The sequence below is a fragment of the Schistocerca nitens genome, chromosome 1 (genome assembly GCF_023898315.1).
Source record: "Schistocerca nitens isolate TAMUIC-IGC-003100 chromosome 1, iqSchNite1.1, whole genome shotgun sequence".
Taxonomy (NCBI): domain Eukaryota; kingdom Metazoa; phylum Arthropoda; class Insecta; order Orthoptera; family Acrididae; genus Schistocerca; species Schistocerca nitens.
This window is the reverse complement of record NC_064614.1, coordinates 766,519,996-766,547,860: the sequence shown is the minus strand read 5'-3', so window position 1 is coordinate 766,547,860 and position 27,865 is coordinate 766,519,996. Positions and strand designations below refer to the sequence as shown.

General features: G+C 38.7%; 1 protein-coding gene across 1 annotated transcript in view; it reads left to right on the top strand.

Annotated features, from left to right (window-relative positions):
- Nucleotides 1-27,865, top strand: part of LOC126200194 (odorant receptor 2a-like) — a 69,999-nt gene that overhangs the window by 31,301 nt on the left and 10,833 nt on the right. Inside the window, exons 3-5 of the mRNA XM_049936691.1 lie at nucleotides 17,216-17,365; nucleotides 23,237-23,700; nucleotides 26,563-26,662. Coding sequence (XP_049792648.1) covers nucleotides 17,216-17,365; nucleotides 23,237-23,700; nucleotides 26,563-26,662 — 714 coding nt within the window. The remainder of the gene's footprint in view (nucleotides 1-17,215; nucleotides 17,366-23,236; nucleotides 23,701-26,562; nucleotides 26,663-27,865) is intronic.

The following is a 27,865-nucleotide window of genomic DNA, read 5'->3' as shown; positions in this document are numbered from 1 at the left end:
GCGCCACTAATAGAGATCCGAATAATTTCGATCAGATAGTGTAGCTTCGCTGGATCTGCGCGGTAGCCGTTCCGTCGACGTCTATTTTCCGCAAGAATTGAACGCCCCGCACTGCACTTGGCATGTGGCGGCTAGCATACTGAGTAGCGGAATGTAGTGTTTTTAAGGAGTGCCACTACCGCAGTGATGGTCACATATGTGACAGTTGCTGCTGTGGTGGCAGAAATCTGACACAGTGCATTGCTGGCTGGTCAAGCGAACAAACGTCTTATGTTTTCAGCAATCTTTAACTAATTTTGTGGGGAGTGACTTGATAGTAACATATACAAGCTTCGTTTGATACTGTAATACGAAATTTGGAAACGCTACTGCAGCAGATAAGAGTTTATAATCGCACTGAACGCTCAAGATCAATATTAATGTACTGTTTCGAAACTGTGACCACTTGTGTACTGTCATGTAACCAATCTATGGTATGAAATCAATGAAAAACAAATACTTCTTTTTCCTGTGAATTTATAACCCAGTGTATCGTAGAATAACACAAGTAAATGCAGAATTATAAAAGTATAATTATAAATGAAACACAAATTTATGATTACCGATTGATCTCCATTAAGAACAGCAACTAACTGAGATAGAAATATGTTATTTACAGACACTTCCATAATAGATACTTTCCACTAAAATGAAAAACGCTGATATACCAGAGTAAGTTAACAACTGTTATTTGCAAAAATTTACGGCCAATGTGAATTCCTACAGCAGACACTTGGTGAGGCACAAATTGACAATAGTGAGATACACGTATAGCTTATGATATAGACAGTAGCTTATGGTATCTGGACTTGCTACAGTTAAGAACATCAATAGGACCTCAAACCGACACGATTATTTTGAAACAGTGGTTACAGTAACAGAAAAAAAATAACCTTTATAAGGTGGTAAATGTGGAGAGTCATACCATTTTCAGTCAGTGACATAATTCACCATACCATTAGTCGTTTCGTCACGCTGAACTGCTGATCAACATGTATATTATCGTACTCCACAAGTGTGTGACGGATAGTACTCCTGGTACCACTGACTGATCCTCTCCTGTTCTGTTCCACTCGCGAATGGGATATGGGAAAAACTACTGTCTGTAGGCAGCTGCATCAGCTTAAATTTTTCGAATTTTATCGTCTTGTCCATTTTGTGAATGTCTACGGAAGTAGGTAAAACGTTGTCCGATTCCTCCGGGAAAGTGCTTTCTCGAAATTTCAATAGGTAACCTCTGCGTAACGCACAACGTATGTCTTGTAACGTCTGTCAATAGAGTCTTTTGAGCTTCTCCCTAAACATCTCGCACCGGTAAACGATCCCTTGACGAAACGCACTGCTCTTCCTAGGATTTCTTCTATATCTTCTATCATTCCTACCTGGTAAGTATCTAATATTCATGAACAGTACTCAATGAATGGTCGAACAAGCGCCTTGTCAGCCATCTCCTTCTTGGGCCAGTTAGATTTCCTTAAAATTCTCTCTATGGATATCTGCCTATTATACAGCTTAAGAACCAAGGAGACGAAGCACTAAGTAGGGAACCCACGTGTCTTCCTAACGTACTTTACACGGAACAAAATATGAGATATTATTTGTACTGAAGTTAGGAACAAAGATAAGATAATTTGTAGGCAAAAGTGCGTTAACAAAAAGGGCCGTGTCCTTCTGTCATAACTGAAGAAAGGAAAACTGTCATATGCGCACATGAGAGACAGTAATAAAAATTCTTTGTGATGCTAGCAATGTTGCATGACATGATGTGGAGCTCGTAAATCGATTTAGTAACAGATCGTGAATTTCATTTTTTTCCAGGGTGTTTTAAACAGTTCGCAACTGACACACGACTTTCTGCATCCCTGTTATCATAGCGTCAGTGAATTCAGTTCGAATAATTATATATTTGTAATGGACGTTCGGTGGGTCGCTTAGAAATTGACAACCATAACATCAGAGTTATGTGTATTTTTCGAAATAAAATTGATTTTGTGTCTATACCCTAGCCATTGTTATCCATTAATGCAGTCTTCGTTGTTACACTAAAATCGAAATAAAATTTACTGTTGTTTCTGATTTTCAGAAGTTTAAGTAGAACGAGAACCGATACATAACACGACTAGAACTAACAGCAATTCTGCGGTGGCAGGGTAGACTAAGGGATCGGTGAACGCAAACGTTGGACCGGATGTGTGGCAGTTTCCAAACACCGGCTGTCTGGCGCTAGAAAGGCGACAACTTTTGGTGTTGCGAGCGCTTCGTGGATGATCGAGACTGCAGATTTCATTCTAATTGTCTCCACTAGTGTCAATACTTACGGTAGGCAAAATAATTGAGTTTATATTTAAATGAAACACAAATTTAAGCTAGCTGTGATGACATTGTTGACAATTATGTACACATTGTTATCACATTAAATTGGCGGGGGTCGTGATTGATGTGGAAACAATAAACTTAAAGGAGCCGAAACGATAACAAACCTGTGAGTATCAGAGCACAGTAGTTAATAGTTTTATTGCTAGCACTGGTTGCGAATGCACTTAATGAAGAAACGAGTTTAATAATGGTAAAATTTCTTCTTGTTTACAATTCACATACGTTAATACACACAACAGCAAATTCTGACAATCAATTTATAGCCTTTACTGATGTAGTTAATTGATGAAAGAAATTTATCAAAATAATTAATGATAATTGTACCACAGCATGCTCGGACATACTATTAGCACATAAAATTATTTGAAATGGTAATTCGAAGCCCTGAGTTTCGATAAAATCTTATGAACATGGATCACGTGATTTAACGTTAGTGAACAACAAATTTCTGGGTTTCGTTTCCTCCCCTTATCACGTTACTGTTACATTTCTCTATAATTCTCGTTATGTTTTTGGCAAAAAAAACAACAGAAAAACACCTTTAAATGAAGTCCTTTATTTATCAAATTGCATTCCGGCTGTTAAAAGTATCAGTCTGAGGTTACGATACAGAAATTTACTGTACTTTCTTACTCGCAAGTAATTGAAGAACCTTCCAAAAAACATTACTGTGAAAGAGCTCGCCGTTGTCAGCCTTGTTCAGAAGAATTTTTTGCTTGACAACTTCCTCCTGGCACAGCAGACGACGGCCACCATCCACTGGTTGTGAGTCGCTAGACGGCGTCTGGCCAGGTGACAGCAACACATTGTACCTTGCGCCTATGATCTACAGCGCACGTTGTAGCACTAACATTGGCAAGCTGTAGATTATTTATTATTGTCCTTTGATTTTCTACGATAAATCTATAATCTGTGTGACCATCACACAGCATCAACAGCTGTGCGACAGCTGCTCATGTAACATATAACATGAGCAATAATGAAGTGTAAAACCTACCGTTACCGGCAAATTTTACATGAAATAAATACATTGTGACAAATTTAATGGGATTATTGCTAACGTTATGTCCGACCTCCTTTGACTCGGCGTAGTGCAACAAGCCAACATCGAATAGATTCTTCAAGTCCTTGGAAGTCCTCAACTGAAATAATGATCTATGTTGCCTACGTAGCCGTCCATAATTGCAAAGGAGTTGGTAGCCGTCCTTAATTGCAAAGCAGTTGCCGGTGTAGGATTTTGTCCACGAACTGACTCCTCAATTACGCTCCACAAACGTTCAACAGAATTCAAGTCTGGCGATCTGTGTGGCCAAGTGATTCGATCGAATTGTCCAGAATGTTCTTCAAACCAATCACGAACCACTGAGGCCCAGTGACGTGGTATTCTGTCATGCATGAAACGTCCGTAGTTGTTCGGGAACATGAAGTCCATAAATGGCTACAAATGGTCTCCAAGTAGCCGAACATAACCATTTCCAGTCAATCATCGGTTCATTTGGACCAAAAGACCTAGTGCATTCCTTGTAGACACAGCCCACACCGTTATGGAGCCACCACCAGCTTGCACAGTGGCTTGTTGACATCTTGGGTCCATGGCTTCGTCGGGGTCCGCTCAACTCTCCAGCCATGCCATTAGCTGTCACCAAGTGAAATCGGGTCTCGTCTGACCGGGCCACGGTTTTCCAGTCGTACAGGGTCCAATACATATGCTCACAAGCCCAAGAGAGGCGCTGCAGGCGATGTTGTGCTGTTAGCCAAGACACTCGCATCGGTCTTCTATAGCCATAACCCACTAACGCCAGATTTCACCGCATTGTTCTAACCGATACGTTAGTCGTACGTCTCACGTTTACTCCCGCAGTTATTCTACGCAGTAGTGCTCGTTTCTTAGCACTGAAAACTCTATGCAAACGTCTCTGCTCTTGGTCGTTAAGTGAAGGACGTTGGCCACTGAGTTGTCCGTGGAAAGAGGTAATGCCTGAAATTTTGTATTCTCACCACGCTCTTAACAGTGTGGTTCTCAAAATATTGAACTCCCTAACGAGCTACCAAATGGAATGTCCCATGCGTCTCGCTCCAGCTAACTTACCGCGTTCAAAGTATGTTAATTCCCGTCGTGCGGCCGTAATCACGCTGGAAATTTTCCACATGAATCACACGAGTACAAATGAAAACTCGTACGTTGCACTGCCCTTCTATACCGTGTATGCGCGATACTACCGCCGTTTGTTTATGTGCGTATCGTATCTCATGACGTTTGACGGCTCAGCGTAAGTTGGACGTAAGTTTCTGTCGTTCATAGTGATATGTTGTAATGTAGGTTGTTACGAGGGTATTTACAAGTTGCAATTGTTTAAGTTCATAGCCCTGTTCTTGCGGTTACGTATAAAATGCTGCATATTTGAATGGCATGAAGAGTATTGTTTAAGTTACCAAAATCAGCCCGTCAAATGGGAAAGTCTGATATCTGCGACAGTTTTATCGGTTTCTCTACTGATAGGACGGTGATCGTATTTGGAAGGGGGTGGGGGCTGTTAGGCTGTAGATACTGTTCGCAATACTGGTGCCGTTTCACATTCTTTCGTTTTGACGTAAATGGTTAGCCATATTCAATGGGCAAGGATGAAAAATCGTGGAGAAAGGAAGATATGACGTTCGAGTGTTACATCTCTTGGGGAACTTGGGGAAAGAAGTCGTACCTGCATTTCGCTAAAGGAGTTTTGGAAAGCCACGATAAATCTAAATCAGAGAGACCTGGCGGTGATTTTCTGCGCCTTACTCTAGAAGAAGGGTGTAGAGCTGATATGCGTTCTATTTGAAAGTAAAAAAAGTCAATCGGTGGCAACATATCCATTTTTTCTTGATCTGCCTCATCTAGCTTACCTATTGAATAACTTGACTAGTGAAGAAATATGGTGTCTTTACGTTATCTACTCTAAAATAAAATAATAGATGAAAATTAATGAAAAAGAATCAACAAACTATACATCTCAGGCAATAGCCTGCCCGAGACCAAAATGAAGGAGTCACGCATCCCCTGGTATAAAGAGGGTGTTGTCTACTATGAACTGCTTCAGAGGCTGCTTCCAGAGGTATGTCCATTGCAGTTAGACGTTGTAGTAAGCAACTGAGCGACGCTTTCTTTTTGCAATATAAGAAAATGATTACGAAGGCTTTAGTAAGTGTTGCTGCTGTACAGTGCTGATTGCATAAAGGAAACTTCTGATCTCCGTTCAGTTTATAAGCAGCACAATAGTAAAATCTTGTTCTTTCGGACTTTTTCTGGCGTTTTTGCGTAGTATTTGTACACAAAATTCAGCAGTAATCTGTACTTATTGAAAAATGCAGTGATTCCTGCTATCTCCTCCCCGTTTCTCAAATACCGTGGTGGAACATCTCTCCTTCTTCCTCAGTGACTGCCTACATGTTGTTAGGAAATATGTCGATACCTTAAAACAGAAAATGCAATATGAGACTCATGTTGCACTCCAGTGTTCTCAAATCGTTTTGCATGTCGTCCAGAATCTAGTTATAATCAGGCTGTCTATTGTCTAGTAGAAAATTATCCGTAACTTCCTTAAATGCACTCCAAATATTTTTCTTTTTAGGAATAATAGTATCTTCCAATTTCCTGTCTTTAGTTAGAGCCCTGATGTGAGTAAACACGAAGATTCCTTCTCTACATTTGTCTCCAGACAGGGCTGGAAATTTGTCGCTGACATATTGAAAACAACCAAACAACCATAATCTTGGTCACGACCTTTCAAGGACTGTTTAATTACACCATGTTTTACATGAAGAGTTGGTAAAGGAAGTTTTTAGGCTCCACTAGGTTACACCTTATTATTTTCTTAGTAACTAGTGTTAAACTTCCTTTTTTGGGCCACTGTCTTTTTTCCAATGTTTGTCTCTTGCACTACTATCCCGTAATACAAACAACATGGATATATTTTAATATAACTTTCAGATCTTCACACAAAAACCATACATGTTCAACATATTTAATTTTCTCCAAAACATATTCCAAAATTTTATAATTCTCCTTCAGAAAATTTGCGTATGTTACTAGAACTGAAGAGAGATCATTAATATTGAGTAGCAGCACGCCCACAATATTTCTTTTGCTGGAATCGATACATAATTTACAGTGATTTATATCAAGCTTAATAGAATCCAGTCTGTTTATTAAGTCTGGAATGTTATTGCAGTCAACTCGGTTTTCTTCAAGGAATCTTTTCCATTGTTCGTGTAGAAACACAAAGACGTTGCAACTAAAAGTAAATTGTTTCCTGGTAGTCCAGAATCTATAAGCTCATCTCCACCCATGGGAAGGTTTAAATGAAGATTGAAATCCCATGCAATATCATTTAAATAAGCTTGTGATAATGGTTAGGGCGCATTTGACGCTTCAGGAACGAATGCGTGAAGTGGTGATGATACATAATTGTTACTGGTTGTATCTGTCTGTAGGTGACTTAGTTATAGGAATACCAGGTCATGTATCACTGACTTCCTGGTAGACGGCAAATGTGAATGTACAATTCCCATCTTTTTTTGCTTTAAAACCGTCTACGTTACAAGTACGAACGTAACAGTCAGTACTGTTATTCTGAGGTTCCCGCCACACCGTTCGTGTGCCAGGATTTTCTGTCCAGCTTCGTAAGTATTCAGTACAAATACTGTGAATTGTATGAGGAGCCCATGTCATAGATTTATCTTCTAGTTCGATTGAGGAATATGTTCTGTAATCTTATCTTATTAAGAGGCTGGGCTATGTTTTTAGAATCGGGATATATATAGTTTTTTATAAAGATTCCTCCTAATTTAAAACAGCAAAGTCACTAGAGGCCTTTTCTTCTGTAATTTCCTGTTGAACTAAACTTCTTTGGTTATGAAATGTTGCAGAAAGCTTACCACCCTCAGTAGCTTGGTGATAGATTAACAAAAACCTTGGACAACAATTGAGATATTGAATGTGACTGATGAAATGAGAAAACATAATAATGCTTTACATGGCGTAAAAAAAGGAATGAAATTTAGACCATGAAAAATGGGACGGAGGTATAGATATATGCCGAGGTATAGAAGATATACTTTTTAATTTAAAAAGTATATATAAAATGTATGATTCTGAAACGTTGTTAGCAAAAAGGAAAATTTTGAAACTTCCTGGCAGATTATCAGCGCACATTCCGGTGTAGAGTGAAAATCTCATTCAGGAAAATTTTATTTACGGCTAATTGGTTTTTGATTGAAATGCTGCTACAGAATCTGAGTTTACAGTAACAGTAAACATGGTTCAAGATCAGAGTGATGGGGGGGGGGGGGGGGGGGGAATAGACAGAGGGATGGGAGGAAATGGACATAGAACACAGGAAAGAGGAAATGGCCAGAAAGAAGGGGTAGGAGGAAACGCAGAGGGAGGTGGGGTGAAGAATATGGACAGAGAGACGAGAGGGGGGGTGTGATAGAGAGATTGGTAAGAAAGAGGAGATGGACAAAGGAAGAGGGAGGGGGAGACGAACGGAGACAGGACAAGAAGGAGATTAGGATGTATATAGAATTCCCACATGTATTGGAAATGAATTCTTACTCTTTTCTTTCCTTTCCATTTAAGCTTATTTTCAAGATGAGATAATTTTTTTTCTATCCAGTTTCATTCAATACGTTCACATTATCCTATCTAACTTTGTGATCTTCATTTTTCTCCAGTATGTAGTTTCAAAACATTATACTCTCTTCTTTTCTTAAGTGTTTATTTTCATTTGCATCCCAGGCTGCATTGTAGACAAATATCTTACAAAAAGTGTCCTAATACTTAAATTTGTACTAGATGTCAGCAGGCTTCTCTTTTTCACAAATTCCATTTTCGCAATTTCAGCTCTATATTTTGTATCTTCTCTGGGTGTCCAACCTTTATTTATATTGCTGACTAAATTAAAGAATTCATGTTATTTTCCTATTTATTCCCTCAGCAACGACTGATTCACTTTGACTAAATTGCATTAACATTGCTTTTTTCGTTGAGGCCCATTTAAAAATATCTTTTCAAGACACTATCCATTCTTTTCAGCTGCTCTTCCATTTTTTTAAATCTACAACGTATGTAACAAATTTAAGTTTGCCTTTCTCTAACCTGACTTCTTTGTCTTTGGGTCAGTACTTCCGCGCGTGCTCCTACATTTATAGACAACCAAACTGAACGTCTCTGAACGATCGCAGCACTAGCAATTTTTTTTAATTCGGTTGTAATTAAGTCATGTCAGTACTTTGCGACCACGACTTATATCATTGACAGTTCTGTATTATTCGCATCTGTCACAACTGCCTTCCTTGGAACTGCAGTCTTCTTGAAGTATGTGTTTATATCGCCTGTACCACATACGTTGTATAACATGTGGAACGATAATGTGGTGGTATTTTCTCAAAACGATCTAAATAATTTTGAGAACATGTAATTCACTCCATTTGCTTATTCTGACTTAGTTGTTCTAGTGCTCTGTCAACTAGGTTCATTTTTTTTTTAGTATACTATCGGATATCCAGGCATCTCACCTTCATCGAATTCACCTTTTCTTCGTACAATATGGTCTTCAATCTCAATTCCAGTGTATATCTCTTTTACATATATTCTTTCCACCTTTAAGATTTCACTTCTTTGTTTAGTACTGGCTGTCCTCACATTTCTCAATTATTTATAGATACTTCATTTTCCTCCAAACGTCTCTCTCATCTTGTAATAAGCAGCAACTATACTAGCCGCGGTCACGCAGCTTTCAGATTTCACTTCTTTGCTTAGTACTGGCTGCAATTTTCCGATACTTTTCTTCTCCCCAAACGTCTTTTTAATTTTCTAATAGGTAGCAGCTATACTAACCATAGTCACATGTTTCTTCTTCTTCTTTTGCTTCTTGTCGCGGTTGTCAGACAGTTGTCGCCGCATTCTGCATCTTTTTCGCCAAATGCCTGGATCTCGCCACTCTTCTTCATCTTCTTCTATTACTTTTCTCTCCGTCGCTTCTTGGATACCATTTGGCTACACATTCCGTGGGCTTCCTCTTCTTTTCCTTCCAAGAGGGTACTATGAAAGTAATTCCTGGGCCACATGTCTTCATCAATTCTTTTTACATGCCCAAATCGACCTAGTAGTCTTTTTTCTATTTTATCCGTAATACTATGAGTCTGCCTCATACCTCTTATTTATTCATTCCTTACGTGGTCAGCTCGGGAAACTCGACATTCTCTTCTCAAGTGGTCCATTTCTAAAGCTCAAAGTTTCATTTTATTTTTTTCTGTGAGGTTCCAGCACACTTTCCCCTAGTTTGTTATTGGTTCCCCAATGGATTCCGTAAGAACATTTAGACCTTTAACCTGATTTTTGAGAAGCAAAGTACAGGATTTAACTTTGGATAGCCAGCATTCCATCATGTGTCACGATACTACCCAGGTATTTGAACTCTTTAGACACCTTAGTAAGATGTCCGTCAATGTCCAAGTTACTTTCCCTCGCTCTGCATCATAGATATTCCGTCTTCTCCAAATTAGTTTTCAAATTCCACTTTTAACAGTCTTACAACTGCTTTATTAACATTTAAGATAAATTCTCTCCGTCGTTTGCTGCAACGACCTGATCATCGACGTAGAAAAATGTGTACATACATTGGCTCCTTCCTTCAATCCCCACACTATTGCAGTTTCTCCACCATAGATCCAATGACTTCCACATATATATCCTTAGACGTGTGAGAGTAGACACCATCTTGGCTTCAGTCCTTTAGTTATCCTGAATATTTTTCTAGAAATTTCTTCCCCTACTCTAATGACACATTATGACGATATCTCTAGTGGTCTATGTCACATGATTTTCCAGATCTATGAAGACCAATTAGATTCCTTTCCAACTTCTTTTTCACGATCCATCTGATTCTTGATTTCAAAATCGTCCCATAGAGTCTGCAAATTGAACTAATGCCACTTAAGTCACAGTAATTGTTACAGCCTCTCTTGTTTCCTTTTTTATGTATGAGGCATAGAAACGCTAAGTTCCACACTGCTGATATTTCCTCCCCACACCACATACATTAAACAAGTTGCTCAGACAATCGAACAGAATGATTGTACCTTACCTCATTAACTCCACTGGTAAATTTCCACGCCCTGGTGAATTCCCAGTTTTCATTCGTGCAGCTGCCTTCGTTACCTCTTTCGTAGTTTTATTTCTATCGTTTCATCCTACTGATTCTTCTGTATCTCCCACTCTGTTTCCTTATTTCTTGTAATTTTTATTTATAATTTGGAAATAATTTGGAACCTTCTATTTAGATATTTTACATTTTCTGTGTATCTAATTTTTTTGGCATCTGAATTATCTTGTCTGCTTCATTTTATGGATTTTTATAGTTCCTCCTTTCGTCAGTTACCTTCTTTCCTCTCATTTGCTGTTGAAGGATTTTGATAATCCATTATTAATGCTGCTGACAGTGGTAGGCCTTTCTGCATTCTTACTTCATAAAATGAGAAGTCTAGTGCGAACAGAAATGTACAATCGTCTAAGTGACGAATTGATAACGTTAATAATTTATCTAATAACCAAGACGGGAAGTTTGTGTAGCTTGTGCGTTTATTCGATGTCGATTGAACTGACATGTTAGCTGGAGCCCTTCTGTTCCTTGTGGAGATTAAGACTGGGTTACGGTGACGCAGCCAACGGTCGCTTTGAATTACAGCCAACTGTTTGGTTAGCAGAAAGCTTAAGAGAGGAAAATTATAGTAATTGTGCCAGCGATGGAAGAGGAGTACTCCCTAACTAAATCTCCCTTTTTTAAATTTATGGTGTTCAAATTGCAGTCAGTGAATTTGAATATTACCTTTTAACAAAGCTTCTGCTCTGGCACCTAGTTGCAGACACGCGAATAACACTTACTAACCTTTTCGTTTAGTCAACGTGGAGGCTGCCTATTCCGTTTCTTTGAAATACATGTACAAGGCTGTCGAGGAACAGCTTAGGAGTGGAAATATGATTGCTGCTTGAGATACTGTAACATCCTAGAATATGTTTGGTAGGTTACATCCTGCAGAAACTGAGAATTATCCTGCTATATTCACTTGTATATTCCTGTCTTTATGATTAAATATTCTTAATGATTCTGACTTAATGGGTGATATTGAGTTAGCACTTTTATATTTCTAGCCCAGGAAGTTTGTTCAAAACAGTAACTGATAGTAATGTTTTCTTTTACGTTACGAATTATCCGTCTTAACCCTCATAGTGAAGGAGTGCTGATTATCATAGGTGTGTGTTAGCACAGTGGCATTGTTGACACGCCTCAAAGGGAAGGCTACGTTAGGTGGGGGTTTTGATATCGCAAGAGTCAAAATTTTTACTTCTGCGATAAAGCTGTAGATCAAAGGGTGAAAACTTGCAGAATTACAGAGCTGTTGACGCCTGAATTTTTACCTGCGGAGGTAATTTTTAACTTTTTTTGTGCCCATGCAAAACTGATGACTGCATATTGGTAGTGAATAATTTGTTACGAGGGCGTCATTATGCAGATACTCCTGCTGCTAAATTTCCATACTTTCGTGGAAGTGCGATAACATTGCTTCAGTGTGAGTGTGAGTTGAACGTAGACACAGATTGTTTCAAGGCTAGAAGCATAACACACTGTTAATTAGATTTTTGTCAAAGTATTATGATTTTAAATATGTAAAACCATAGTTGCTTCTAGTTAATACAACGTTCAAAAAGCTTATGGCAAGGCAACCAGGTGGCAGCATCGGTAACCACTGATATTTGGACAAGTGCATACCTTGTCATTTTCAAGCCACAAGTGCACCAAGGAAGCTCTTTGCAAAAGAGTTTGAAACCTCGGTTTACAGAGCGTATGCAAGAAGTTAACGCAAATTCACACTATTCCGCGTCTTTGAAAGGCCCAAGCGCAAGGTTCAGCTGTGGATATATTCTTCCTACTTGAGATATTACAGCATTCCAGAATATGCTTAACCTACGTACTGGAGTAGGCGAGAACTATCGTGCTATATTCACCTGATATTCCTGTCATTTACAATAAGACAGTCGACGTCAGAAGCTATCGACAGTTAATGTTAATAACCAACTGGTGAGGTCGCAATAACTCCATCTCTCCGTTACTTTGACAAGGCAGAGAGCAGGTTTCCACTTTGTATTTAAGAAAACACGTCCATATCTATGTTTAAGGTCACTCGCTAATTTAATTTCAACTGCTTCCGTAAAAAATCATCACAATAATCGGAAGTACTGTATTGCTTAGAATGAGCTGGGCCAAGGTAGTGTTGTGCAATAGGATATTTGATGAGCTGTTGCAGGCGTGTGTGACGCTTATGCTCCGTACATCAAACCTCCATGGTTCTGATATCTCAATACATGACATTCCGCTAGTGCAAGAAATATGATAGACACCCGCGTTACGCAAACCAAGAACACCCTTTACGGTTCCTAAAACGACGCTAATCGTAGACAGTGGTGGAAAGCACAAATTACATCATGCCTCCGCAGAATTCTACTATCCTGTTGGAAAAGCTTCCTTCGTGAGACAAAAAGGTCGTAGAACGTCGTGGCAGCTCTGTACTGTCATTACTTACCCAGAACATGGTCGATCGTTCTTGTTGTTGTAGTCTTCAGTCCAGAGACTGGTCTGATGCAGCTCTCCATGCTACTCTACCCTGTGCAAGCCTCTTGTTGCGTTGAATACGCTGGTCGAAGTCAGTAAGTAAACTTATCTGTATAACAGAACTCGGTGGTTTAAGCTGACATTTCAGATAATTCTATGTGTTACATTAGAGTCGAGCACGCTATCTTATGATTTATCATTAATTATTTTAATCAAATGCTGGTAATGGAAAGTTCGCAACAGATTGCCAAATTTTATAGTTGAAGCTATTAATAACGGGACTTATAAACGAGAGGACATTGTCACGTTGTACACTACTCTACTCATTTGTCAAGTATCTGTTCCCTCTAGACACGCTATTAATAAAACTATCTACTAATTGCACCCAGCAATAGCAAGGTTTACTTTTCTTTTGGGAACTATAGAAGCATTGTTTCCGCTGGATTTATGACACCTATTAGGTTGCTGTATTAGTAATGAATCCAATGAAAGTGTCAACAATGATATCACTGCTAGATTATATTTCTCTTTCATTTAACTTAATATTTTGTCTGTTACGGGTAACAGAAACAATGGATTATTTTGAACGAGTTTTAACAGCAAAATCTTCCTTTCGAGAAAACAATCGGCGAACCACCACACCAGACGCGTTCCTAACGCCTGAAATCGCAACTGACCGGTCCCAAAACCGTAAGGCTCAGTGGCTTTTCGAGTTTCGTAATAGAAGGCGAGAAGAATCCCTCTAATATGTCCCACCGATATAGGCATTAAACCATGTTGATTTAAATAAAAAAATATGGGTACGTGTTTTATCTCATCCTCCTTAGCCACCCACAGAATGACCATCAGAAATTCGTAATATGTTCGAACTGTTTCGTCTCAAGTCTGACTGATCAGTCCGTTCGCTTGTACCATAATGCAAAATGGCAGGAAAGTAGGAAAGCCTCTATCAATTGTGAAAAGCTATAGCCAGTATCCAAAAATAAAAAGCCCTATCAGTTACGAACTCCTCTTCACGTCAAACAAAAATGCACTAATCACGAAGAATGAGTTATTACTGGCTTTGATTCTCGTAGATTTTCTTTCTTTCTTTTATGACAGAAGCAAATGGCCCTTTTTTTAAACCGATATAGCTTGAAATTCACCATTTGTTAATTCTAATAAAACTTCGTTCCAGGCGGTGTGTCACACTGTGTTACCTGTGCGGTACTTTAGGGACACATGATGAGTCTACAGTTTGTTAGTGGCACTGTGTCTCCTTGGTTGCTGTCCTATTTAACAGACAGAAAAGTTTTGCTGTTCAGCATAACCAAAAGGCGAGGGTTCTAGCGCATTACGTCCCCGACTGTACCTGTTGAGCAACAAGAGATAAAGCAGACGGCAATGAGTTCGATGTCCGGTTTCATCAAGTTTCGTGTAAATATGCTAGATAAACATTAAATTCGGCAGCTCGTTTATTTTCTACGTACCGTCAAAAGCTATAAGATGTCATCAACAATAGTCAGTATGAAACGACAATGCGTCTATTTTCAGGAACTCTCTATTGAAAACAAGGTTTTACAGTAGGTCATGAAAGTCTGACACTGTCAAGTTTTATTGTTCCTTTTCGTTATTATTTTGTATTTTCCGACAGAAGAAAACGAACAACGCTACCTATGCAACGGCAATTCAGTAAAACTATTTAATATCTTCTAACTGTAATTTAATTTTACTTTCACTAGTGCACATAACAGTGCGAAGAAAATGGATAATACTCTTGAAACAGAGTAAAGAGAAATTTTCTGAAGATGAGAGAAGTTTGTTTGTGGGCCTCATTTCCAAAAATGAGGAAAACAATGAAACGTACGGCGCAAATTGCACGACAAAGACAAAGTACGGGAAGAGTTTGCAAAGAAACTATTTCAGTTGAAATGAATTTGTAAAGAAAAGAATCGTGAAGCAAACGAAAATGTTTTTGTTTTATTACAGCTAAAAAAAGAAAAGAGAAGCAGCAAGAGCGCGTAAGAAAATGTCGGAACTTACGGGAGCGAGACAAAATATACAAGAATATATATAACCAAGGTTTAGATTTGCTTCTTAAAAACTCCACAATGAAGAATGTCAGTTGCTTCAGATGAAAACGGTAACAGAGAGAAACAAGTAAGAAAACGAAAAACTGAAGACGTCCGTGCTACAGATAAAGCTTTTGTATTACACAAAAAAGCGAGTTTCTGTAGCCCAAGGTTTAGCATAATTGAGAAGATAATTGGAAAACTGAGCTTATGTCACAATCTTTGTGTTCACGTTCATTTTTTGATATTAAAAATAATAATTTAAGAATAATGTAGTTTTTCTTTACGTAAAGAGATAATTAATTTATTTTCGCTTTCATTCTCCGAATCATTGTAGTAATATACTTTTTGCTCATAATTACCAATATGAGACACTTTAATATAGCTGCGTTTATTCCCAACTGTACATAAGTAAATAAATTATTGAAACATAACAAAGCTTCTTTTATGGAACTTAAACCATTACATTTCATGAGTTTTCCAGTAGAACATTTGTAGGTGTATGAAAAATGGCCCTTCCCTTTGGCTTTTGACGGATTATAATAACAAGATATATTAGTTTGTTTACAAGATATTAAAACTTCATCAAGTGACATGTATTCGCCATATTTTAATACACATTTCTCGCAGAGAAAACGGTTTTCAGTTCTGTCCAGTTGGGAACTCAAGGTCCATCACATGGAGCTGTGACACCAGGTACCTATATTTCCTCAAACATCAAATAATATCTCTTAATTTATCTTTTTTCCTCAACGTAGCTATGTAGTTACTCATCTTCTGGGGACTCTTCTTCCTTTGTTTGTACAGCAATGTTGTGTAACATGGAAGTAACCACTATAATTATTAGCGATGTTGTTACACTAGAAGGAATAGTGCAAACCTATACCCATTATCAACTAGTAAACATACTTGAATTCTTCATGTTTCAAATAACATTCTAATTTCTGGGTTGTCAAAAATAAAACTCATGGTGAGCGACCTACTACATTCCTGATTATCAGTTTAGTATCGCGAACTGTCTGGGTATTAACTGATAAATAAAGCTTCCTATAGCGAAACACTGCCGTAATATGACCATTCCTGTTCAGTAGCTCTGCATCAAAATTACCTCCCATCTTCAGAGCTAGAAGACATTAACAAGTATAAAGTACCTAAACTACCTTTATAGTAATTCCTAAGTATTCCAACTGCAGTGAATCTTTCTTCTTTAAATCAATCGTCTGATTGAAAACCGGCAATCTTGACGACGAGTTTGACGATCGTAACAATGAACAGAAATCTATGAAAGGCAAAAATGGAAATTACACGACCGTCAAGTTTAGACACTCGTCACATTCGTAAACGATGCTAGGTTTAACCAGGTGCTATTATTCTCGTACCATTATTATGATTATTATCAGTACTACTAAGATCGTTTCTCAGTCTAAATTTAATTGCTTTTTCAATCGCTTAAGCATTGTTATTACTACATTTGTCTTGAGATTCTTTTTCTTTCTATTTACTGTTAATATAAGGAAGATTAAACTCTGATCTCATTTTTATGGCTTAACAATGATGCAGTGAGATGTATTACGTAGCAGTAATTTCCTCCGATGAAACCAAAGTAGAGGTAAATAAATCTGGACAAGTGCAAGTAGGGATCACGCTCAGAAACTTCCTCACAAACTTAACTATATGTGTAGATATGTTCAAGGCCTTTACAGAATACTTTCGTTTATTCTCAATTTTTGCGTAATTTCGCACTGCCCATTATAATTTTTTGTTTAATTTATTAATTTAGGAGATATTTAAATATGCTATGGTAACTACCAGTTGCAGATGTACTGCCTTCGTCTACCCTTATTCTTGTGGCTATTACTAGAGATATTTAACGGAAGTCTACATAGAAGGAAACACGATAGCCAACTATAGTGCTATTGTTGTTACACAGGTGTCGAATAGTTCTGTATACTCTTCAACGGATATTTCATGGGATATCGCAACCTATTCCATCGCAGCTACCTTTTACTTTGTTATTAGGATTTAGGTACCTAAATGAAAAGATGGTGCAACATGTGGATGCAGTTGAGAAACATAGTTCCTTCGTTTCATTATTCTCAGGTTGCTCTTTTCATTGAAGAAGGGGGAACTGTACACGAGCTGTTGCGTCTACTCAACACTGCAAGGAGCCACTATGGCAGTGGTGAAAGCAGTGACTGCATCCGCAACCGTTACAAAAGAATGGTGGACAAGCTGTACCGATGCTTCCAGGTGTGTGTTTCTCTTTGCTCCTCAGAGTCTCAAATACTTTTTTGAAGGTTTTCGAAGAAATGATATTGATTCTTATTTCTGTTCGGTTTCTACAAAACTCTACTGTTTGTTTGCTATCCGAAATGTACTAGAATTGAACTTTTTTATACCATTACGACAATATTCTTGGTGTAAAGGCGTCTGTTAAATGACATTTGCTGGAAATATTGTGTAAATAAATATTATATTTTATCCTTCATAGATGCTGAATGCTAATTTCACAGTATTTTGTATCTGCCAATATTTCTTTAAAACGTTGTCAGTCTTCTTAAGGTTAATTTTTTATTTAATTTAAACGCAACAGTGTACATTATACTTTAACTGGTTTAGTACAGAAAATTTAATAACTAACAGTGTCATATATATCTACCCTTTTTTATAATGTTATATAGATTATCAAATCGAATAAAGTTTGAGACTTCATGTACAGATGTAGGAGTTTGTTTATACGAAAGTACCAAACTGTCGAGATCTGAAAATTTATTGAAAAGCACTTTTATTTCCTATCAGTTCTAAATATTATATTTTTTCCTGACTAATTTCGGTTATTTCAACCATTATAAACTGGAAGTATGAACAAACAGAAAAGATAATATGTAATATGCACAGAACAAAAACATAAGATACATCAGTTGTACCCATGAACATCAAGTTCATTTACAGTAATTAAAAAACTATTACATCTGTTAGTTTAAAATTCAGATCTCTCATATAAGACTTTTTCGTACACGAAACGTAGCAATCACAAAACATGGAATGAAAATAACCAGATTTGACGACATCTTGAAAAACGTAATTAAGTAGTACATACACTCCTGACAGCTAACTGACGACTCCATCTGAAGCCCATGTAGTCTTAGAAGACCAAGGGACCTAATATCCCAGAATAAAAACATAAGATGATCTGTAATGCAGTTATTGTTGAAGTCAGAGAGAACTTTAGTTATCAAGATTTATTTCAGTGTTAGCATGAAGTGGTTACTGTCACCAGCCTATGTTCCATGCATTCAGCATACGCAGATAAAAGCTAATGACGCTACCTTGCAGAGCATGTCAATCAAGTAAAATGTAAATACTGAAATAACATCTTGTAAGACCCATATAATTGTAAAATAATGGCACTGTTTAAACAACACTTGCAAATAGTAATTACGATAACTGAGCCTATTAATCAATGAAGTAATTTTAGTGTTACAGATTTTCATTATAGCATTACTATTATTTCTATCACAATTAAAATGACAGGTGAGCAACCACAATAGACAATGAGAATGAATTTTTTGTCAACTCAAAGGTTAAATTAAAAAATAAGCATTTATGTAAAATCATGAAAGCAAATATATTTGGTTGCACATGTGACATCAAGTGATCAAAATCTATGAGGTTGGACTGTTGTATATATAACACAACAAGTTAATATACAATTGTAGTAACAGACGATGTCAGAAAATTACATCAGATAATAAACACTACATCACAAATTAATAGTACATGCATATTGCACAATAAAGGCCTCAGTTTACATCTTACCTGAATCTGAGACTTGTGGCTACCAAAAATATAAAACACAGATCCCAGGCTACAGCTGAATATACATTTAATGTAACTGTTTGTAAATCACAGCAACAATATTTACATAAAGTTTACGGGGGTAGGACGTCAAACGGGACGACTTGGAGCAGGGCAGACACCACAGGACATTTTAATTTCCACTGTCTATACCTTTAAAAATAAATTCATAAAACTTTGTCACAATGACCAGAAAGGATTCATGGTCTACACGTATAGTAGTGGAAGTTCAAAAATATAAGAAAATAATTAGTTTTTTTACATTTACATTTCACCTTTTTTTCACTTATCATTGGCTGCATTTGTTGCTATAGGTACACTTTTCTTCATAGGTAAGGGAGATTCTTCGATGAATTTTGTAGAGCATACAACCATACTTAAAGGTGTTTGAAACTCTAGAATTTTCGAAATCTATTCAAAACTGTGGTAAAAATTGAGATAATTAACTATGAAATTTGAGTTTTTTCTAAACATGAAGTTTAAAATATAACAGCACATTAATTTTTTCATAAATTAAATAATTTCTAGAGTTTCATACACCTGTATGTATGGTTTGTATGCTGTGCAAAATTCATCGAAGAATTTCTCTTACTTATGAAGAAACGTGTACTTATAGCAAGAAACCCAGCCAATAGAAGTGAAAATATGATGAAGTTACACATGTAAAAAAGAAATTGTTATCCTTTTGAACTTCCACTGCTATGATTGTGAAACCTGAATACTTCCTTTTCATGCTGACATAGTTTTATTAATTTATTCGTAAAAGTATAGACAGTGGAAATTAAAATGTCTTGTGGTGTCTCTCCTGGTCCAAGACGGCCCGTTAGAGGTCCTACCCCCCCCCCCCCTTAATCATAAATACAGAACTATCTAAGTGACAATACACACAGAAATGTCATCTATATGTCGTCTGTTTTGCGAAGGAGTATTTAGGCAGTTAGAATGCATAAACACAAGGCAAAACGTTCTGCGAACAGACATGGATTTCCAAATGGTGTACACTGATAGGTTTAATACTGAATGAATCTGAAACTTTGCATAGCATTACGCGATCAAATTTCTGTTTTCTTAATGTATTTGAGATTGGTAAATCCTGGTTAGCTTTTAGTCACATAGAGATGTGCACGGATTACAGACTGCTTTCAATTGTAAACAAATAATATTACATTCTGGTCTTTCATTTAAGGAATCGCCTGTTCAGTACATATTAGACAACAGGTTTATTCCTGTAACGCAATTAGAAATGAAACTCTTAAACAAACAGAAAACAATTAGAAATGTATGAGCAACGGCTTCTTACTCCTAATTAAATACAGTTTTCTACTGGGGCTTTATAACACACCTATAATTCTTCAATACTGACAACTATGTCTGCTCACACGGAGATCCATTATATTCCCTATTTGACATGTAGTTGTAGAAGTGGTAATACCAGTAGTATAAGTAGTAGTGAAGCAAAATAGCAAGGTACTCTCCAGTGTATTTTGTTTACATTTTGACATCATATGAGCAGGTCAGTGTCACACCTGTGACGTCACAAGCTTCACTGCTTTATCAATGACGTCACCGCTCTTTTCAGTGAACTCATCTACCTTATCAGTAATGTCATCATCGTCAGGTGGCAAATCACGACATGCCCTCCTACCTCCCAATCCCCTCTATAGGTAGTAACAATGTATTATCAAAACAAAACAGCCGATCACAACGTAGTATTTTAGCAACAATTAAGAATGAAGAAGCCAATCCCAATGCAGCCCCATATCAGCCATTTTGGCAGTGCTCAAAAGCATCACTATCATCTGCGACAATTTCAAAATTATTAATCGAAAGTATTACCTATAGGATGAATCTGGCAGTATTTCCACATCTAACAACACACCTCTAAATTAAATATTTTACACATCCTAAATATTGTTTAATGATTCTTGTAAAGTGTGTAAATGTTAATGAAAATACGTTATCATCACAAACAATACAATAAAAGGAAATGTCGTGTGGCTAGGGCCTCCCGTCGGGTAGACCGTTCGCCTGGTGCAGGTCTTTCGATTTGACGCCACTTCGGCGACCTGCGCGTCGATGGGGATGAAATGGTTATTAGGACAGCACAACACCCAGTCCCTGAGCGGAGAAAATCCCCGACCCAGCCGGGAATCGAACCCGGGACCTTAGGATTGACATTCCGTCACGCTGACCACTCAGCTACCGGGGCCGGACACAATACAATAATTACGTCATGTGTCACAACGTTTTTTGTCACCACACACACACACGCACACACACACACACACACACATTTGTCAATATTGCTGATCAAAGTATGATTGCGAACTACATGTCCAAGATACTAAAGGGTGTTAGAATATTGATACTGTGATACTGGAAATTCATAGAACGAAGTGTTGCCACCTGATGTTTGCACAAGTTTTGTGCTAATTTATCAGCTCAAGAACCACGATTTTATAGGGTCGAATTTATTGCCACCATTCTACACTAGAAAAATATAGAATAAAATACTGATTGGCAATTATTTCTCTTTATTACAAATGAATGGGACCTACTCGATTTGCGGGAAAAACATTTTCTGGAAAAAGGCTATAACATTTACATGAAAACAAATGGTGCCAAGGCTCTCTAAAGTGTTTACAGACTCTTCTTCTCATATGGAATGTAAAAAACAAATTTACCACAGACAAACGAACTGGCCAAACATCATTTCAGCAATTAAGGAAAGAATAAGAGGTTTTAACGACATCTTTACTGTTATGTAACACTTCATAAGTTCTCTAAATATAGATTAATGTTTAGTGTAAGTTTTATAAGAGTGTTTTTAGTATGTAAGCTTTATACAGTGTTCCTCAGGTGTAACGTATCACCTTTATAAGCGAACATGTTTGAATGTAATTTTTCAAAGGAAAGTTATTACTTTTCCATCACAGTGGAACCTATACACTTCAGTCCGATTGTGTATGTAATGTAATTTCATGCTGAGTACTGGCGGTATGTTATTCTTTATATCGTGTATGAACCTTCTGTGTTTAAAGTACCTACATGCATTATTGCAAACACTGTATGTGTTCATTATGAACAAAACGTGTCTCATGTACCTCACGACGATGATGTAAATATGTTGACCTTTAATGCAAATCACTTACACAGACACCAATCTATGTAACATCAGAACTTGAAAACAAGCTTATTGGATAATCAGTTTGATCTAACTGTACAACATAGTGTTCAGTTCTGGCCCTAATAATTATTTTGGCTTTTAGTACTACAGTGGGTAAGCAGTCTTGCCTTGCAGCTACTTGCCTGGAGTACGTCATTTTCTTTTGACTAACCTACTGTGTGTACAGGTCTCTCCGAAGAAACATGGTCAACTTCTTAGTCTTCTAGTGATACTTTTCAAGGTGTTCTCTAGGAAGGTTACCTCCTCTTCAATATTCTCATTACTGGTCAAAGTATTCATAGTGGTGCCGAATGAGATGAAAAGGAAACTGTCTCAATACAAACTACTGTTAACGTAATACTACTGTTAACATAATAACAGTAGTTTGTGTTGAGACAGTAATGTTACTGTGCCCTTCATTGTCTTGTGCCATGTTACCGCACTTATGCACTACACTGCTATTCGTAGAACTATCGTCAACCATTAGTAGTGTGTCAATGTACAACGACTGAGGTCACCTGTAGAATTAGCCCTGGAAGCTGTTAGAGTGTATAATGTAAGCTGGAGCTATATTTGCTTATAATAGCCCCGTTTCCGATTGATGCTTTAAATAGTGATGCAAACTTTGTTATATGAATTTGTTAATGTTTGACCACTTTAAAGATCGTATGCAACAGCATTTTAACTCTTGGCAGTCGTATTAATAAGTATATGGTCCTTCATTTGCTCTTGTAGGCTTTTTATAAATATTTTATCATAGATACCAACTAGTTTCCTGATAAACAGTATGATGTAGCTCAATGTGGGAAGCGCCACCTATGGCGCGCAGGGTATAGCATGAGATATCAATTACAACTTTTTCAGAAAAACCAGCTTTAATAATAAAAACAATGAAGTTGCTATTTCTAATGGCTATATAATGATGAACTAAGGAATTACAAGTCTTAAATAGTGTATCAAAGAAAGCAATAACACGACTATATAAATTCCGAATTAATTGCCATTACACATCATGTGACTTAAATTCATTCGTGCACGACAAGGAAAGGAATGTTAATTGCAAATGTCAGAGTTTATAATTTTGCCATATTTTGCAGGTCATGATTGTGCCTTCACTGATGTTCTGGGTGGCCTCTCCGCTGCTGTCCAGTGTTGTCCTGAAAGAAGACCAGGAAAACCACCGACAGCTACCGACACCCATCTGGTTACCAGCAGACATACACTCATCGCCGATGTATGAATTGCTGTACGTCACGCAGTCGTTCTGTCTGGTGATAGCAGGGGAAGCTACATTGTGTCTGGACGTTTTCTTCGTTCGACTTATGATGTTGGTTGCAGCTGAGATAGAAGTCTTAAATCAGAGTATTTCGACAATCAGTATTTTCCGTTCGAAATCTGCAACCTTGGATGACCACATATATGAAGTTGGAGATAAAGAACGGTCAGTCGAATTCTATACCAGTCGTTCATCTCAAGCTGCAGACAATAATTCAGAGAACGTTTCAGGAGAGCTGTTCTCAAGATTAGTGAAGAATATTCTTCATCATCAGACAATTCTCAGGTTAGCAGTAGAATACAAATGAACTATATACGGTGACAGAAAAAAGGCGAAAAACCAAAAACAATTAATGTATAGTAACGAAGCTTAGGGAATAACTTTTGAAGATCACAGGTTAACGTAAGCACGAGATAAACCATTGCAAATATGAAATGTTGACACATTAATAATCGGCGTAACCACAAGAATGTTAAATGCATGGATGCAAACATGCACAGTCGGAACTCTGTAGGACATGTGGGGTTGCGACAGCGGTATATGGGCGAGCGTCAAATTGTTGGAAAAAGACCCCCTGGAACGCTGTTCATCAATGGCAGCACAAGTCGGGTCATCAGTCTGTCGTATAGTGCTGCCAGTGCTCGTGGGATAACCACGTCAGTGCTCCTGCTGTCATACGAATACGCACCCCAGACTGTACCTCCAGGTGTAGGTCCAGTATGTCTAGACCGTAGGCAGGTATGCTGCAGACCCCATCCTTCCAACCAACACGCGACAATCAGTCGCAAAGAGGGAGACGCGTCTTTCATCGGAAAACACAACAGACCTCCATCCTGCCCTCCAGTGAGCTCTCATGTGACACCACTGAAGTCGCAAATCGCGGTGATTTGGCGTCAGTTGCGTCCACGCTAAAGGACGTGTGGATTCGAGCTCTCCTTGAAGTAAACGATTTGTAACAGTTTGTTGTGTTACTGTAATGCCAACTGATGCTCCAGTGGCTACTACAGATGCAATACGATGCGCCAAAGCCATACGCCGAACAAGACGTATTCCCTCGCGTTAATGGGTAGGGCCACGTGACCCTCCGTAGCCCAGTCCTCTTGCGGCCATACATTCTCGTGACCACCTTTGCCAGTGATCATGTACAATTGCTACAATTCTGCCAAGTGCTTCTGCAATATCGCAGAAGGAACAACCAGTTTCTCGTAGCCCTATTACACGACCTCGTTTAAACACTGACGTGTTGATAATGCCATCTTTGATGCCATAAAAGCATTCTCGACCAACATCAACTCACCACGTTTAATCTCAAAGATAACTAACGTCCACGATCGGTACAGTGTTTACTTGTAGCAGACATTGTTTTCATTCTTATAACGGCGCTATTAGTGCCACTCTTATGTGACTGGCGTGAAATCTGAATAGATAGAAAATTCGTACCTGCCAAGTTTCGTTTATGTCACACAACTCCTTGTTGGTGTTGTGATATTTCTCGGTCGATGTATTTTTTTCTGATTCTTTAGCCATTAATATTACGCAAGCGACATACTCTGCAGAAATCAGCATCTAACAGTAGTAATGATACTGGTGACAGGGGCAACACTATTAGCCAGAAATAGCATTTGCAGGAACCAAGGATTGTGTTTGCCAGTCCTGTGGATGGTGAGTGCAGTGTTAGCAGAGCCCGGCCATTATGAACTAGATTTATTGGGCATGAATTCCGTACGAAAGATTGTTGTCGGCATACCGACAGCATGTTGGGCCATGCAGCCAGTTGAGTGTTACATCAGCATGTCTCCTATTGGCACGCTTGGCCACGTGGCAGTGGATGTGTACATTATGCAGCAGGTTTGTGCCTGAACGCAAGAGTAGTGGCCGGCAGAGCAGCCATGCTGGCGCAGGGAAGGCACCGTCCGGCTGAGGGTTAGTTGGGCAGCAGCATCCTCGAACAGTAGGTCAGGCAGCCTGGCACACTGCGCTGAACCCACGACTCTCGTAGTCGCCCAGAGAGCTGGGGAAAAACACTCTAGAGATGACCTGTCCTCGGTGTCACTGGCTCAAGACCTGTAACCAACAGGAGTAGCGGTGACTCAGAGACCAGCGCGTACCTCATTATGCTGCTTGCCAGGGTTGCACTGACAGCTAGCGCGGAGACAGACACGGTGGCATCTGCAGTTGGATGTCCAGGGAACAGATGTACTGCAGTTACTGGTAATGGCTGAGCGGCGAGCATTTATAGTCGCTGTGACCAGCTCTGTTGTGACACGGGTGTCAAAGGCCTGCCGTCAGGCACAAGAGCAGCTGGGATGCATCGCTCAGCAGAATTGGTCCGAAATCTTTGACAGGTACATTGTTAACGTGCTCTGTGCTTTCAGCCGCGTGTTTGTTCATTCGGACTTCCATGCATGTCCAAAGGAACATTGCATCGTTATTCGGAATAACACAGGACTGCAGTATTGTACTTATCCGGCGACACTGGGCAAATGACTTTCACGTAAAATGCCTCTCCTTTATGGAAGTATACATAATGCATGAACCAGTATAGGCGGTAGTCACACGGTTGACGACATATGGGAGTTTGGTTGAAAAATGGTTCAAATGGCTCTGAGCACTATGGGACTTAACTTCTGAGGTAATCAGTCCCCTAGAACTTAGAACTACTTAAATCTGACTAACCTAAGATCATCACACACATCCATGTCCGAGGCGGATTCGAACCTGCGACCGCAGCGGTCGCGCGGCTCCAGACTGTAGCGCCTAGAACCGCTCGGCTACTCCGGCATGCTTGGGAGATTGGATGTGGTTGTGAGTCATACTCGGATAGCCAAACAGTAAGGCGTCTCCTCGAGATAAGCGGCAAATCCGGCGTCGAGTCCCGATCCGACACACATTGTTACTGTCATCAGTCTATTATGCAGCTGACGGTTGTCCATATTCACGACTGTGAATGCATTTCATGTATTTCATAACGACTGTAGTCGCCGCAGTTCCTGTTCCTTCGGACATGTATGTCTGTCCGAAGTAATATTCGATCTTAATACATGCACTGTATGTCGTATCGTATTGCGGAAAATTACTGTTTGATGCAAATGCCTTGCACTGAGTGGTTAAACGCACAGTCTTAGATAATTTGTAATTTTGTTGCAGGATGGTCTCTCTGTTGCAGACAACAATGAACACATCTACCTCTATTCTTCTGTTAATGAATATGGCGAACTTATGTTCCAATATGTTTGTCACGACTGGTGTAAGTAATTTACTTTACTGACAACAATCCCTTGCATGCTTGGTAGTGCACATGATGACAGCTTATATGAGTTTCTCTTAAAGCACCGTGCAACAAAAGGTTCCTAAATGTCGTTCGCTCAGGTAATGCTAAGAAAGTAAATCGTCTAAGTCGTGCAAAGTTCGTTCCCTTTGCAACTACGTGGTAATCGTCTTAGAAGGTTCACGATCTTGGGGATGTAATGTTGGAGCATTGTATCTATTGCACGGGGACGTGATAATATGTGTAAGGTGACACTTCAGGTGAGAGAATTGGGAACCTCAGAGGCATTGCAAAAATTCAAGGGTGTCTTCCAAAATAACTTGACGGGGGAAAGTTATAATTACTGCAAGTTACACGAATTACAATTATTTTGATTTATTCCAATAACAAGATTGAGAGGCAAATGGTGAACTGTGGAAACATTAATATTATTGCAACAAAACCATAGATAGAACAAATGGCAACCCGTGCAAAATTAATGTGATAGGATCTTGGCATGTCTGACATAGACCGTCAGGGGAAAAGATACCGATAGGACCTCAAGTTATTTAATTTCCACTGATTGTCGTGATGTTACAGATATTACTAGAAAAGGGAACATGTCACACCTGTGGTAAGAGTTGAAAGAAAAGTGTTAATTGGTATTAAAATACAACTCTCCATAGAGAAGCCTGAAACTGCTGGGTTACTGTAAAATAACTTTAATGTCCCTACAAGTTTTCTCACGTTTGCGGCTCGATGCCGTCACAGCACCCCAAATTGAGCCTGAAATTGCTGCAGAATCATTCAGCGGCGGAACCAAGGACCCTCGCAAGAGGCTACGTGCGAATCAGAGCACTTCAGTTCAGGCGGATTGAGTCGGCGGCGTAGCGAGAAAATGTGGCAGCTCCCCTAGATGCATTACGTTCCGGTCAAATCTTAATTAAAAGGTAACTTCGCATTGCTGCGTTTTGCTTCTCTTACTGAATTTCGATTGGCCCTTTTCCGGATCTTCCAAGCACCGACTTACAAAAATGCTCCTTACAAAACCCGACTCCACTTTCTCTAGTTGGTTAACCAATAACTTTCATCCTCGAAGCTCCACAGATGAAAGTCGTGTAACTCTCTGTCTCTGTCTCACACGGTGACATATGAGGTGCTCTTCATCGTTAACCTCTGGTGTATGTTTCTAGCATAACATTT